General features: G+C 38.8%; 2 protein-coding genes across 4 annotated transcripts in view; both read right to left on the bottom strand.

Moving 5' to 3' along the window:
* The window catches only part of LOC137090166 (zinc finger protein 91-like), a 128,502-nt gene that overhangs the window by 53,294 nt on the left and 59,376 nt on the right, over positions 1-15,832 (bottom strand). Inside the window, exon 1 of one of the 3 annotated variants that reach the window (XM_067453957.1) lies at positions 4,289-4,482. The exons of 1 other annotated variant lie outside the window; for it this stretch is intronic. In XM_067453957.1, coding sequence (XP_067310058.1) covers positions 4,289-4,322 — 34 coding nt within the window. In that variant the 5' untranslated portion in view covers positions 4,323-4,482. Of the gene's footprint in view, positions 1-4,288; positions 4,483-15,832 lie in introns of those variants that run through there. One more of the 3 variants, XM_067453985.1, reaches the window with a different exon arrangement.
* The window catches only part of LOC137089289 (zinc finger protein 721-like), a 50,212-nt gene continuing 42,863 nt past the window's right edge, over positions 8,484-15,832 (bottom strand). The window contains exon 4 of the mRNA XM_067452836.1: positions 8,484-10,807. Coding sequence (XP_067308937.1) covers positions 8,733-10,807 — 2,075 coding nt within the window. The 3' untranslated portion in view covers positions 8,484-8,732. The remainder of the gene's footprint in view (positions 10,808-15,832) is intronic.

Here is a 15,832-nt window from a genome sequence, read left to right as displayed (position 1 = left end):
TACACAGAAAACAAGTAAAGAGCTCCTTTAATAATCACTGAAGCTGTCGGTCAGTTCAGTGCGAGACTAAAACAATGCTAATCTATATTTAATATATTTAATTTAATATACTATATTTAAGAGCATAACATTTACATTTTCCCTATACTTCTTTTGCACATTACTGTTGTTAATAAAAGTTATCTGCATATCAATTCATAAACCTTTGATATGTATACTGTATATTGCAAAAGATATGGTGCCCATTTATACTGTGGAATAGTCGGGGGTTATTTACACTCTACTCTACACTCTATTTTACCTGAACAAAATAAAGTTAAAACTTGTTTTGAACAATTTCTTTGTTATCTGCAGATTGATTTTAAGTAGGAGGGGAAAAGAGGAAAAAATTTGTTTTAAATCGTAAATCGAATTTTTGGTGAAAAAATCCGGGATTTTTTTTTTGGGCCATATCGCCCAGCCCTAATATGCGTGCATGTGGGGGAGGAGTTGCGATTTTCGAATAATAATCGAAATAATTCCCATCTATCTTCGAATATTACTTTTGCTTGAAATGCCCATCCTTAGTTCTGACACAGCATTAACGAGTCACATAATAGATTTACTGCATCACTAATTAGTAGATTTAAGAAGGCAGGCAGAAAATGATGAGTGAAAATGGTTTGTTGTAGCTTGATGGCTAGAATTAAAAGAGTCCATGTAAACGGATAAGGAAGTTGACATTGTAATTATAAGGTAGCTCATATCATAAGGCAATAGAATACTGGTAACTTTGATTTTTGTTTTGTTTTTGTTATTGTGTTTTCGTCCAAAGGACTTTAAGTTTCATATCGTAAAGCTGCTGTCCGTAACTTTTTTTGTGTTCAAGATTTACGAAAATTATATAATGAGAATGTACCACATCAATCAATTTTCCAAACCGTGTTTTTGTCTTACCCTGAATAATTATGGTCCGCTTATAATAAGTGTTTATATTGGGACTATTTCAGGTCAGACTGGTAGGTACCGCTGCAGAGGAGCACAGTCCCTGCGTGATCCGCCATAGACATAAACAGAGAGAAGTAGCTCCGTCTGCGATGTTCTTCCGCAAGACGCATGCAGTTCTGTTTATTAACCACTATAGTGCAAAAAGTTACGGACTGCAGCTTTAAAGGTAGGGTAGGTAGGTCTGATCTAAAACACTTTTGTCCAAATTGGTTTAAACTTTCTTTATATGTCAATACTAAATTAAAATGTAAGTACTCTAAAAAAGGAGAGTATAAAAATCGAGTGACTCTAGACTTTTTAATCTGCAATAAACCTCGCTCATTATTTTCGTTCGGGACGAAACAAATGATTGGCTTGGGCGACTGTCACTCTCTCTCGCTACGATGGCGACCACCGCTTTCGCTACAGGACCCGCCCACGTGCACGCGCTCTTTTGATTTGAGGAGTTCAAGAGGCACGAAACCTCTGCAAAATAATGGCAGAGAAAGAGCATTCAAACTTCACAGTGCAGGGTTTTACAGTCAGCGAAGGCAAACATTGCAAAAAAGGAAGACCGTACGAGAAAAGGCAATGTACAGAAAGTCTTTGGATAAACAAAGAAATCAAACGCGAGTAAATATCTGCGTGGCTTTTCAACGCTGGTGAGAACTGAGGGACCTGAAAAACGGCTCATTGCTGGCTGTATTTCTGCTGGACAGGTAATCTTTCATTTTGATTATATATTTTTTTGGTTTATGTTTTCATGAAGCGTGTATCAAGAGCACATGAAGCTGCCTAATATAGCTAACATAACATTACTTAGCATAAAGTTACAATATTATACACTTAGCCATTAGTAGAGATGATAAATACTCAATATGCTTAGCTCAAGTTGATCGCTGTCGTGTTGAATTTCGCAAAATTAACTTTAGATAACAAAATGCATGTGTAAAGGCTAGTACACCGCATCCAGGAATGTTTTTTAAGAGCTAAGTTAGCTTTAGCTACTGCGAATCAACAATGCTTTCATCATGGAAACTCTTACATGTAAAACACAGTATACGTTATGAATCTTACACGAAATTCATCTTCATTACAGTATAACTGATGTTATTGGAAAAACATGATGCTACCCGTTTTCTTTGCCTTATAAATATAACTAGCTCGTTACCAAATCAAACTAAAAATATATTTTAAACTTTACCAGTATCGGTATTCTAGCTTGATAGTGAGGGCTAAAAGACATCTTATGTGTTTATATTCATACTGATAAAGTTAGATGTTTTATTACATGTGATTCAGACATGATGTCACTACATGCACACCGCTCCTCTGAGGTAAATAAAGCGTCTTCCAGCTGATTGGTCGGTGAGGCGCGTTCATGTGTTTTGGGGGTGTGGCTTTGGAAAGAGCCCAGAAGGGAGAAGGTGGAGTGAATGGAAATAATGAGCTGTCTTTATAACAGTCTTGAGAGGTCTACAGACACTCAATTTTTATACTTTCTGTTTCAGAGTACTTACATTTTAATTATGTATTGATATATAAAGAAAGTTTAAACAAATTTGGAAAAAAACGTTTTTTAACCAATTCCTACCTACAAGTTTGTATTTGTATACATTTTATTTATCAGAACTTTAATACATTTTTATGTTCCTCTGTTCTGCTGTAAACTTCTTTTTCATGTTATTTTAGAATCATGAATAACTAAAAATAACTAATGTAAGGGAAATCTTTTTTTTAAATGTTTTTTTTTTCTACGTGTTTTAGTTTTTTTCCTCTTATATATTGGCTGATATATCGCATATCATCACATCAGCCTTAAAAATCACGCCGGCTTCACACTGCACACGTAAGCAGGGCGTAGGCAGCGCTGAAGCAGCGCGTGGGTAAAGCAGTAGCAGCGCGCACACTTTTTCCTTTCACACAGGCAGCGTTTGTGGCGCGCAGTTGTGTACAGAGTACTCTATAATGGATAAGTTTGCATTTCTCTTTAATGTATTTGAAATGGTAATAAAGCAAAGATTTATCATGAAGCTAATTTTATTTTTAAAAATCGTTTCACTTGTTTCTGATGTTTTTTTTTATTTCGTTTAGTGCGAGCTTTTGATAGAAGAAAGGCCATCGCACTATATGTCCATGAAAAGGACAGTGCTAAAAAGAGAAACTTCAGGAAATTGTCTTGAAATATTGGATAGGCATCAAATTTACATGCATTACCCATCATAAACCTATTAAAGATAATTCATAAATGACTGTAATATGAGGAAACTTCTTAATGATATATTGTAGGCTAAATGAGCAAATTATCTAAAAACGTTTTTTTAAATGACAAAATAACGCACATCATAGTCTATCTACATGTGTATACTGTATGTGTGCTATATTAATGTGTGTATATTCTATTTACCTATCCATATTAAGTTGTTCGTTCGTGAGACAACGAAAGATTGCCAAAAACACTTTGAAATGACTTACCATCAGCACCAAGAGCCGCTCACGCTCACCAACTTCCTCCCATGCTTTCATTCACTTGCAAGTCTTTATAAAGCAAATTGTGTGGATCATAGAGAACTGTGCTTTTCAACCCGATGAGACGAGTGTCATGTCTTTCCAGGTGCACTCTGAAGAACACTGCCTGTGACACCACCTGCTTTTGTTTATCGTTTCTGTTTTTATGCCAGCGTATAGTTATAATATATACATCATTTAATTCATATTTAATTTAAGCTAAACTGGCATACATTATTTAAAATTAGTTTTGTAGTTCAGGCAAAAACTTATGGCAGTGACTTCGTTTTTTGTGTAGAACTTTTTTTTTTTCCACAGCGCCGGATGTCATATGGTGACTGAGAAACACACGGAACACTTCACTAAATTATTTCATGGTTAAATGTGTTATTTTTCATGTTAACCAGGTTAATTTTGATCAGAACAATGTACTGTGGCTTTAATTCATCGTGAGCAGCGCGTCAAAAATAGACCTGGCGCCGAAACGATCGCGGCACTGCCGCTTCTGCTCTGCTCCTGCTACGCGCCGCTGCGCTGCCTCTGCTGCCGGTGTGAATGCACTCATTGATTAACATGGGCGCCGAAAAAAATACGCGCTGCTTAAGCCCTGCTTACGCGTGCAGTGTGAAGCCGGCGCCAGTCGGGCTCTAAAACAAAAGTTGTAAACTATTTTGAGAAATATCCAAAATGTTGATAATGTTGATGTTTTAAAAAATGTGAACCAGAAATAAATGTAAAATAAAAGAGCTAAAGAGCTACCTTCCTAACATGAATGTTCCCCAGCATCATGAATGAATGAAGAATAAACACCAACCTCTTTGTTCTTCAGGATCTTCAGTGAGTTTCATTCTGCAGGTTCTGGATCACTCGTGTTCTCACTGTCCTCTTTAATACACTCAGTCTTTGCAGATTTCAGCTCTTCCTGATGCTTTGCTGCTCGTCTTCACTTGTAGACTGATGGGAATATTCCAGCATTTATTGATCAACTGATGTGGGAGGAGCTTCACTGATGATCAATTCTAGTGGAAGGAGCTTATCTGGCCAAATCAAAAATATTTCAGTTAGGCCTACTATGTACGGTGGACCAGTAGTGCAGCCACACTAAATTAAGCCACAACACAATGGAAATAAGGCACAACACAACAAAATCACCAAAGCACGACGAAATCACCACAGCACGACGGAAACGAGCCACAACACAACAAAATCCCCACAGCACGACGGAAACGAGCCACAACACAACGAAATCACCACAGCACGACGGAAACGAGCCACAACACGACAAAATCACCACGACACAATGGAAATGAGCCACAACACGACAGAAATGCTCCCGACCACAGGTTCTCGGAGTGCAATAATGTTAGTTTTTCTTGCCATTGCTCTATAGATTGGCGATCATTTTTAAGTGTGTAACCATTCTATACCATTGCATGAAATATCAACTCAAAAATCACCTACATGCATTATAGCTGCATAATTATTTACTTGCACATCAAGCGCCATGGCAGCGTGTAAAAGCGTTTTGGAGTATAAATACGAAGCTATAATGCATGTAGGTGATTTTGAATGGATATTTCATGTCGATATACAATGGTTACACACTTAAAACTGATCGCTGTGTTTAAATATTTGTAAGAATGGCCAGAGCAATGGCAAGGGAAACTAACTTTATTGGTCGGGAGCATTTCCGTTGTGTTGTGGCGATTTCCGTTGTGTTGTGGCTCGTTTTCGTTTTGTTGTGGCAATTTCGTTGTGTTGTGGTTTAATTTAGTACAGCTGCACTACTGGGGCACCATAACTATGCTATAATTGTTTTTTATAATAAATGACAACAGAAAATAAGTAATGGTAAGCGACAGGTGAAAACAGTTGAAAGCATAAAAAAAAAACTTACTTACATAGTAACCAACAATTACTCTCAGTCTGTTGACAGCAATGAAATGAGCTTTAAGTGTGAATTTACAGGAGATCTGAAGACATCATAATAATAAATGAGGTGAAAACAGAAACTATATAAAACATATATAATACAAAAACACTAAACTTTGTCTTTTGACTTGACATTCAGTCATAGTTCTCACTCTTAACATCGAAACAATCACACACACAAAAGCACACACACTCGCTCAGGTCTGAATGAACTCAACATGTTCCTCTTATGCTCGCTGCTGCGGCACTAAATGTTTATTTCAGGAGGAAGACGGCAGAAAAAGACGCTCAAGTACCGCTGTGTCCGATGAGAACAATACAGAAGAGTCTGTCGCTTCAGCAAACTGTATAAAGTGTGTGTGTGTGTGTGTAAATATGAGGAGAAATACCGCGAGCTGCTGGACTCACCTCAGAGACTCGACGAAGAAACTCAATGGGGGGAGGGGCGAGCGAGCGGTGACGTCATCGGCCGCAAACGCACGCGCTTATTGGACGCCAGGATTGCAGATTCACATTTTTACTAGTAGGCTATTTTCATTTTTTACAACTTAACTACAGTTACTAAAGTGATTCTGAGTGGCTACTGAGTTTCAGATCATTCGATTTGGCTAATTTACTTTAACCTTTTTTCCTTTTTTTTTTGCCAGATCAAATATTCTAATATTTTCTCAAAAGTGTTAAAATTATATATATATTACATTTTAAAGAATATATATAATTATACTGCAGGTCTACATTTCTAATTTGTATTGCAATAAAGTGAAAGTAGTTATTAGAAAACCTAAATTCAGACCCATATTAAGCTGCTGTAGTTATTTCCCTGTGGAGGTTCATCAAGATGAGAGTTGTTGAATTATTGTATTTCAGTAGAGCAGTTTAATAGTCTTTTGTCATATATCCTGAGTGTAATAATGTGTTTGTAAGAGCAAACAGTCAGAATAAAGTGAGATGATCTGCTGATGATCCTGAATGTCTTGTTGAATGAGTGTTGATAGTCTGAGGCTCATCAATATTAACAGAGCTGCTGAAAAGACTCTTTATTTCATCTCAATAGTTCCTGTTTTCACCTCATTTATTATGATGATGTCTTCACATCTCCTGTAAATTCACACTTAAAGCTCATTTCATTGGTGTCAGCAGACTGAGGGGATTTGATGATCATATATTTTTACAGTTATCTCTGAGTTCTTACCATTATTTATATTTGGAAGAATTCACATTAAGTTATTCATTATTTTCTATATTTCACACAAGATTACATGCCTCTTATCTTTACTATTATACAGAACGTGGCTTTATTATTTTTAAATGGGCTTTACGATGTCTCTATCGCATCTGTTGATATGGTCTTGCTTTAAGTTATTGTTTGTGATTACTTTGCTGTTGGTGCTGTATTTTTTATTTAATTACATTTTCTGATTTAGATTTTTATTTTTATTTTTTTCTAATATATAGAGGCATATTACGATTTGGAGATGCTCAGCTTTACTTGATTTTCATCAATGCAAGACATTCTGCAACAGTTTCCACTGCCCAGTGTTTTTAAACTGACCAGATGGAACAAGTTTAATGCACACCTTCAAATTCCCTTCAAAAAGCAGATGCCCATGGAGGTATGAAGGTTTTGAGTTATTTGTTTATATACAGTGGCAGGAAATATTATTTATTTGTTGTCCCTTTAGAATTTGTTGGTTTTCTGCATGATTTGCTCAAAAATATCATCGCATCTTCAAAGTTTCAAGTATATATATACACTCACCTAAAGGATTATTAGGAACACCTGTTCAATTTCTCATTAATGCAATCTAATCAACCAATCACATGGCAGTTGCTTCAATGCATTTAGGGGTGTGGTCCTGGTCAACACAATCTCCTGAACTCCAAACTGAATGTCAGAATGGGAAAGAAAGGTGATTTAAGCATTTTTGAGCGTGGCATGGATGTTGGTGCCAGACGGGCCGGTCTGAGTATTTCACAATCTGCTCAGTTACTGGGATTTACACACACAACCATTTCTAGGCTTTACAAAGAATGGTGTCAAAAGGGAAGAGCATCCAGTATGCAGCAGTCCTGTGGGAGAAAATGCCTTGTTGATGCTCGAGGTCAGAGGAGAATGGGCCGACTGATTCAAGCTGATAGAAGAGCAACTTTGACTGAAATAACCACTCGTTACAACTGAGGTATGCAGCAAAGCATTTGTGAATCCACAACATGCACAACCTTGAAGCGGATCTTTTCCGTTAACTTTTAGGGTTTCTTCAGCTTCAGGTTTGTTTTTTGTTTCGGTTTGTCTGTAGTACTTACTTATTAACCAGTAGAGTTCTGGTAAACGTGGGGTTTGTTCAGACGTGGTGCTTGGTACAATGTGACTAGTGTTGCATCTCTGCCTGTCTAGATTTTTTTCTACACACACACACACACTCTCTCTCTCTCTGCCTGTCATCAGAGTTTTTTTTTTTTAACCATCTGCTGGCTCTAACCATTTTTTTGGCTTCACGCACTGAGTGTCTGACACTTTCTTGCTGTGTTTTATTGAAAAAATAAAGGTAGTTGTGGTATAAATAATATTACAAATTAAGCTACACACACAACCTTTATCTCATGATCAGTATACAGAATAATGACACACTGATCATGAAAAAAATAAAAGAAAGTTATGTTAAAATGAAAACTCTTGTTCATTACATTTTTATTCATAATTGCAACCGCATGTGTTGAATTCAATGTTGCAAAACTTGTTCTGTATATAGTACGTTTGTTATCGTGATCAAAACCATTGATCTGAAGCTCAATGCTGATCCTGTCATGTAAATAGTTTTCTAATCAGCAAAAGATATAATAATTTCTGATCAGCCCATATCAATTGCATGATTAAAAATAACATACCGGTTAAAGCCCCACCCACTTCCGGGTTAGGCCCCGCCCAGTCCGAATATACAGATAATTCCTATGGTTATATATAAAATGTATGTGTGTGTGTGTGCTTTTTTAATTTAATCCATGGATGTGCAATAATCACCTTTCTTTAGGCTATTTTATGTAAGAATTTAAAGGGAGTCTTTGTCAGAGGCCTTTTTATTCTTAATTTTGACATCAACTTTCATTTTTACACTAGACACACATTTCGGTTCAAATATCAGTTATCGGTCTACTTGATCTTTAATAATCGGTATCAGCATCGGCCGACCCATAGATTCAACGTCATGGGTTCGATTCACATGAAAGGCGAGAACTGACAAAATGTAAATGTGTTCCTTGACTGCAATATTAGGCACTTTGAATAAAAATGCATAAATGTAAAATGTAAAATATCACTCATCATGAAACTAATTGATTTCTCCACTAAGTGGTTTCTCCACCGCATGGATCTTCATGTGTTTCTTCAGGTGACTTTTAGTAGAGAAACTCTTCTCGCACTGCTCACACGTGTGCGGCTTCTCTCTGCTGTGAATCTTCTCATGTTGTTTCAGATTTCCTAACAGATTGAATCTCTTGTCACAGTGTGAACACTTGTAAGGTTTTTCTCCAGTGTGAATCCTCTGGTGCAGTTTTAAACTGCCTGCTGTAGTAAAAGTCTTCTCACACTCAAAGCACATGTACTCTCTCACACCAGTGTGTATTTTTGCATGTCTATGCAAGTATCGCAGCAGTGAAAAACTCTTTCCACACACAGAACATGAATGTGGCTTCTCCTTTGTATGAACTCTCAGGTGTGCCTTCAGGTTTGATGGCAAAGTAAATGTTTTCCCGCAGTGATCACATGAGAACGGCTTCTCTCCGGTGTGGATCTTCACGTGAGCATTAAGGTTTTGTCTGTTAGCAAATGTCTTTTCACACTGATCGCACTCGAATGGCTTTTCTCCAGTGTGGATCCTCATGTGAATCTTGAGGTATCCTGAATCCATAAAACTCTTCCCGCACTGATCACATGAGAACGGCTTCTCTCCGGTGTGGATCCTCATGTGTTTCTTAATGTCTGCTGATTCCTGGAAACTCTTCCCACACTGATCACATGAGAACGGCTTCTCTCCGGTGTGGATCCTCATGTGTTTCTTAATGTCTGCTGATTCCTGGAATCTCTTCCCACACTGATCACATGCATATGGCTTCTCTCCTGTGTGGATTTTCATGTGTCTTTTAAGTTTAGCAGATTTCACGAAGCTCTTCCCGCACTGATCACATGAGAACGGTCTCTCTCCAGTGTGAACGCTCAAGTGATCATCAAGACTTTGTTTATTTGAGAATCTCTTCTCACACTGATCACACATGAACGGCTTCTCTCCGGTGTGGATCCTCATGTGACTCGTGAGGTTTGATGAAGTCGCAAAACTCTTCCCACATTTATGGCATGCGTAAGGCTTCTCTCCAGTGTGAATCCTCATGTGAATATTGAGGTGTGATGAAGTCGCGAAACTCTTCCCACATTTATTGCATGCGTAAGGCTTCTCTCCGGTGTGGCTCATCATGTGAATCTTAAGGTGTATTTTTTGTGTGAAGCTCTTTGGACATTGATCACAGGTAAATGGCTTCTGTCCAGCATGAACTCTCATGTGACCCTCAAGACTTTGTTTGTATGGAAAACTCTTCCCACACTGATCACATGAGAACGGCTTCTCTCCAGAGTGGATCATCATGTGTGTCTTAAGATTTACTTTCACTGTGAAGCTGGTCCCACATTGATCACATGAGAACGGCTTCTCTCCAGTGTGAATTCTCATGTGTTTCATAAGATTTGGTTTTTGTGTGAAGCTCTTCCCGCACTGATCACATGAGAACGGTCTCTCTCCAGTGTGAACGCTCAAGTGATCAACAAGACTTTGTTTATTTGAGAATCTCTTTTCACACTGATCACACATGAACGGCTTCTCTCCGGTGTGGATCCTCATGTGACTCGTGAGGTGTGATGAAGTCGCGAAACTCTTCCCACATGTATTGCATGTGTGCGGCTTCACTCCGGTGTGGCTCATCATGTGAATCTTAAGGTGTATTTTTTGTGTGAAGCTCTTGGGACATTGATCACAGGTGAATGGCTTCTGTCCAGAGTGAACCTTCATGTGACCCTCAAGACTTTGTTTGTATGGAAAACTCTTCCCACATTGATCACATGCATATGGCTTCTCTCCAGAGTGGATCGTCATGTGTTTCTTAAGATTTTTTTTCTCTGTGAAGCTCTTCCCGCATTGATCACATGAGAACGGCTTCTCTCCAGTGTGGATTCTCATGTGTTTCATAAGATTTTGTTTTTGTGTGAAGCTCTTCCCGCACTGATCACATGAGAACGGCTTCTCTCCGGTGTGGATTCTCATGTGAAGCTCAAGATTATATGTGTTAGAGAAACTCTTTCCACACTGAGTGCAGGTTGTAGATGTATTGTCTCTTGTTTCTTTATAAATGTCTTTTCAGTCTTTGAGCGACTCAGAGGTTTTTCTCCAGGTTTGACATGATGTTTCTCCTCCACTTCACTCAGTTCTTCACTCTCGTCCATCACGTCTGAAATCAAAGAAAAATAATTCAAAGATAAATTAATGAATTAAAATGAAAGAATGAAGTTAAAGGGGGGGGGGGTGAAACACTCAGTTTCAGTCAATCTCATGTCAATCTTGAGTACCTATAGAGTAGTATTGCATCCTTCATATCTCCAAAAAGTCTTTAGTTTTATCATATTTATAAAAGAAATATAGGCTGTACCGAGTCTTTCCGAAAAAAAACGAGCGGCTGGAGGCGTATCGTGTGGGCGGAGCTAAAGAATGACAAGCGCGCAAAGCGGTGATGTCCTCAAGCGTGGAGAAACCCATGGCTATCTCAACTAATACAGATATGATCCAGAATCAAATCTGAGGCAGAAATAAATTGAACAGGAGAAACGGCAGCAGCAGGACGTCCGTCTCTGTGGTATGGACTGTATTTAGTGGCCTCTCCACATTTCTGTGTCTTTACTCGCAGTGTATGAGGACATGATCCGGTTTATGGACTATTGTATGCGACTAGACCTTAGAAGTAGCAAGCAAAACGGTTTTGCACGTCAGAATACTGTAACGTTATACAGAACAACAATGGAGTAACCGTTAGCGCATTTGAATGACGAAGCACGCGATCGTGTCGTTTACTGATGTTTACTCATGCGACGGTAGCCAATAGCAGAGACATTTGAAGCAGTTTAACTCACCGGCTGCTTCCAAAGCAGGACCGAACCTTTATCGCTGGGACCGCTCCGTCAAAAACACACTTCTTTGGTATGATTTGGTGAAGTCCTGTGACAGCAATGGCGTGTAAATCCACTTTGAGACACGACTGAAACGATGTTTTGAAGCTTCCCGTCATTTCTGCGTTCAAATCGGTTCAAATGCAGCGCTGCCTTCCCGGAATGCTGTGCTGAAGCGTTGAAGTCGCTCGACGTCACCCATAGGAATAAAGTGGAGCGCGGCGCGTCATAAGTGTTCACGGACGACTGGATCTGCACCTGAGAGACTGTTTACAGCGTGCATTTCCTCTCTCGCTCTAGTCACGCGTGCGCGCACCCTACCGGGAGAAGAGCCCGTACGGCCCATGCAAGGACCTTCCGATCTATTAACGTCAAGCCGACCCATACTCGAAAAAAACTCGAAACTTGTGAGAAACCGGAAGGAGTATTTTTGACACAGAAATACTCCATCAAACGTCCAACAGTAGTTTTTGAAACTTTGTCTATGTTTAGGATGGGAATCCAAGTCTTTAACAGTGTAAAAAGCTCAGTATGCATGAAACAGCATTTCCCCCCCCCCCCCCCCCCTTTAAGGACAAAAAGTGAGCCCTGATGTCATAGAAAACTGCTGTAAAATATTCTGATAATTTTTATACCATAATTATATGCTCTTTATTTAATAAAAAAATGTAATCATCTGTAAATCAAAATAATATGAGAGAGAGAAATATGAAATGAAAAGCTAATAAAAAGGAGTATAACAATAGCAGAAAGTTTGAAAAGTTGGTTGAGAGAGATCCAAATATGCGACCATATGTGAAGTGTATACTAATTGGTTAAGTTTGTAAGATGGGCCTGTGCAATGTCCATAACTTATTAATTATTTATTTACTTTTCTCTTCTCTATTAGACCTGGCACAATACAGATGAACTGTAAATTAATTTCTTTCTTTAGTTCTAATTAACTTGTTGTTGTTTTGTTGTGTATTCTGATATTGTTATATTAGTGTGTCTGTCTTTGTCTTATTGTGTTATATATAGTTTTTCCTTTTATGTATAACATCTACCTGCCAGGGGGTCTGCAGATGGAAAATAAGGCTATAATCTGGCATATTTACATTTGTTTTAATGTTCATCAATATGCATTGTTCCCCCATTCTTTAAAAAAAAAAGAAAAAAAGTAGACAACTGCTGTAATATACAACGATAATTATGCCAATTTTAATGGACATCACATGTTCCTCTGGTAATGTAGTTTTTCAGCATATAAAACAACCTTTTTGTCCAGAGGACCAGAGAAGCTGGCATGAAGACCTTCGTTTGGTACACTGTCTCTCTCTCTCCTATGTTTGATAATAAATAAAATCTCTTAACAACTAATAACAACCGGTGTCCGGTTCCATGAATTAGGGGGAAAGAATTTAATTTCAAGTCTACAGCACCTGCGCCATGTTGCTAAAATGTCTTTTGGATTGAACTGTAATTATTTTCCACATCCAGGTTCCAGGTTATAATATACAAAATATAAACATTAATATCTTAATTTTGCAGTAAGAAGTTATAATTTTTTGAAAATAAAGGCTTAAGAATCTTAAAATGCACATTTAAGTAGCCACTTTTAGGGAAAGTTTTCAGAGTGACAGCTTTCAAAATGGCCGCCAGACAGCGTGAAAACACATGAATACACATATCTGTGTGCGATGGTCTGATTAGTTTGAAATTACAGGAGGTATATAGTAACACATTGTGTAGCAACAATGAGTTTCGGGTAGGGCTGCACGATTAATCATATTTTAATCATAATAACGATATCTGCTTCTGTCGATCGATTTCAAATAATCGTCACGATACTGCCCCGCTCGTTATTTATCTTTAAAACGTGTTTTTTTCTGTGGGGTTTGTGTTGCTAAGGAGCCTCCACCAGCAGTCATGATTGTGGTTGCCAGATACAAAGAGCTTAAATCCCCCAAAGAGAGCTTTTTTCCTTAAATGGATATAATTTCTTCCCCGGTGTTTTACTTAATCTGTGCAATTTGGCAACCCTGCGCACACGCTCCCTCTAAACGCGGAAGGAGCGCTGATGATCTGAAAACAAACACATGCGCTGGAATTTAGCGATCTCCACAGCGAAATCATACTTTAGTGTAAGTGTCACACAGCCAGTCTTTGTTTCTTCACAAGACACTTCTATTTGTGTGACTAAATCTGCCATGATCAAATCTTCAGCGATGAATTTCAACAATTGCATGTACGGATCTCCTCCTTACTGTTTTCAGAAAAAACCCACCTTTGCAACCGATGTGACAATTAAATCGGGAAAAGAAACCTAATTTAGAATTATTGGGAATAATATTACGAGTTTCGCCGTTGCTAACCACACATAGTGAACACCATAATAAAGCATACTATGTACAGAAAAGCAGATGAACCCTGAATAGGAACGAAACGCGTTTAATTGGCATTTTACACCCATAAAGAAAACGCTTAAAGGGATCCCCTGGTGCTGAGACTTGTATGGCTTAATGTAACATAAATGATGTCTCTTACTGAATTATGTAGTAGAAAACCCATGAAAGATCTACGTTATTTAAAAAAATCGATTTTATATTTGGACCATGGGCGGCGCCATTTTGTTTGCGTTCTAGGTTGATGACGTAGAGTGGTTGAACTCCTCAATCAGCTGGCGTTACCCGTAGCTATTTTTACCACAACGCAACTCGAAAATTGTTTCAGAGTTAAACAAAACCAATGAATTGCTTTGTAATTGTACTTAAAAAACACTCAAACATACATGTGCACACAAACTCACCTACACAAGTCACAAACAGATCGGCGGGCGCGCACACACACCTGACAGACTGCGCTGTCTCAATCGAGATGTTGGGCTGCTCAGTCTCCATGAAGGGGCTGAATCTGAAATCGACCCCTATACCCTGAAATAGGGCATTATTTGAAGGGACGGCCATTTGTAGTGTTGTCCGACATCATAGTGGACATGTTCGAGTGCAGTCATTCAGTCTCACGTTCATCGCAATAACGACTGTACAGCCGATTTACAACAGCTGTCCGACTTCACGCACCCAAACATACATGTGGACACAAACTCTCTCGCTCACACAGACTCACACACACCCCAACAGATCGGCGCGAACACACACACACACACACACACACACACACACACACACACACGAGGCGCGAACAGATCGGCGCGAACACACACGCACTGCGTGCGCGCATACATCACTATTCCCTGTGTTGATATAGATAGACTGTTGATATGCAGTAGATTAGCTGTAATGCCTAATGTCCAGCAGAGGGAAATATCTAGGTAGGATGATGGGATAAGTTAACGTGAGGAAGAGCGGCAGGATGTTTTGGTGATGATGCATGGGATTGGTTTGTGCATTAAAGTTTGAGCACGCTCAGTGAATTAACCTCAATCTTTAAACTTTCACTTTTAAGACACAAATTACTTTCGCTACTTTTGTTCACTAATACAACTTGAAGGAGTGAATGAAGACGAGTGCGTGAAGTCGGACAGCTGTGTGTGTAAATCGGCTGTACACTCGTTATTGCGGTGAACGTGAGACTGAATGACTGCACTCGAACATGTCCCTATGGTGTCGGACAACACTACAAATGGCCGTCCCTTCAAATAATGCCCTATTTCAAGGTATAGGGGGTCGATTTCAGATTCAGCCCCTGTAGTGGAGACTGAGCAGCCCAACATCCCGATTGAGACAGCGCAGTCTGTCAGGTGTGTGTGCCCGCCCGCCGATCTGTTTGTGACTTGTGTAGGTGAGTTTGTGTGCACATGTATGTTTGAGTGTGTTTTAAGTACAATTACAAAGCAATTCATTGGTTTTGTTTAACTCTGAAACAATTTTCGAGTTGCGTTTTTGTAAAAATAGCTACGGGTAACGCCAGCTGATTGAGGAGTTCAACCAATCTACGTCATCAACCTAGAACGCAAACAAAATGGCGCCGCCCATGGTCCAGCTTTTTCTTTATAACGGTTTTCTATGGGAGGAAAAGACAAAGTGTAATTAAACGCGTTGTGTTCATATTCTGGGCTGGTTTATGATTTTACAGAGTTTGGTCTTTTAATATTACTGTCAGAGCATTAAGCTACATTAAGCGTTTTTCACATTAATCGTTTAAGAATGTCCCTGGCCACAGACATTTTTTATCATTGTTCTTTGCTTCAAGAATTTGCTGGGCAATCTGAATCTGTGGTTTGTC

The sequence above is a fragment of the Pseudorasbora parva genome, chromosome 2, assembly GCF_024679245.1.
Source record: "Pseudorasbora parva isolate DD20220531a chromosome 2, ASM2467924v1, whole genome shotgun sequence".
NCBI lineage: Eukaryota > Metazoa > Chordata > Actinopteri > Cypriniformes > Gobionidae > Pseudorasbora > Pseudorasbora parva.
Note: the sequence above shows the minus strand (reverse complement) of the source record. Positions and strands in the feature narration are given on the sequence as shown.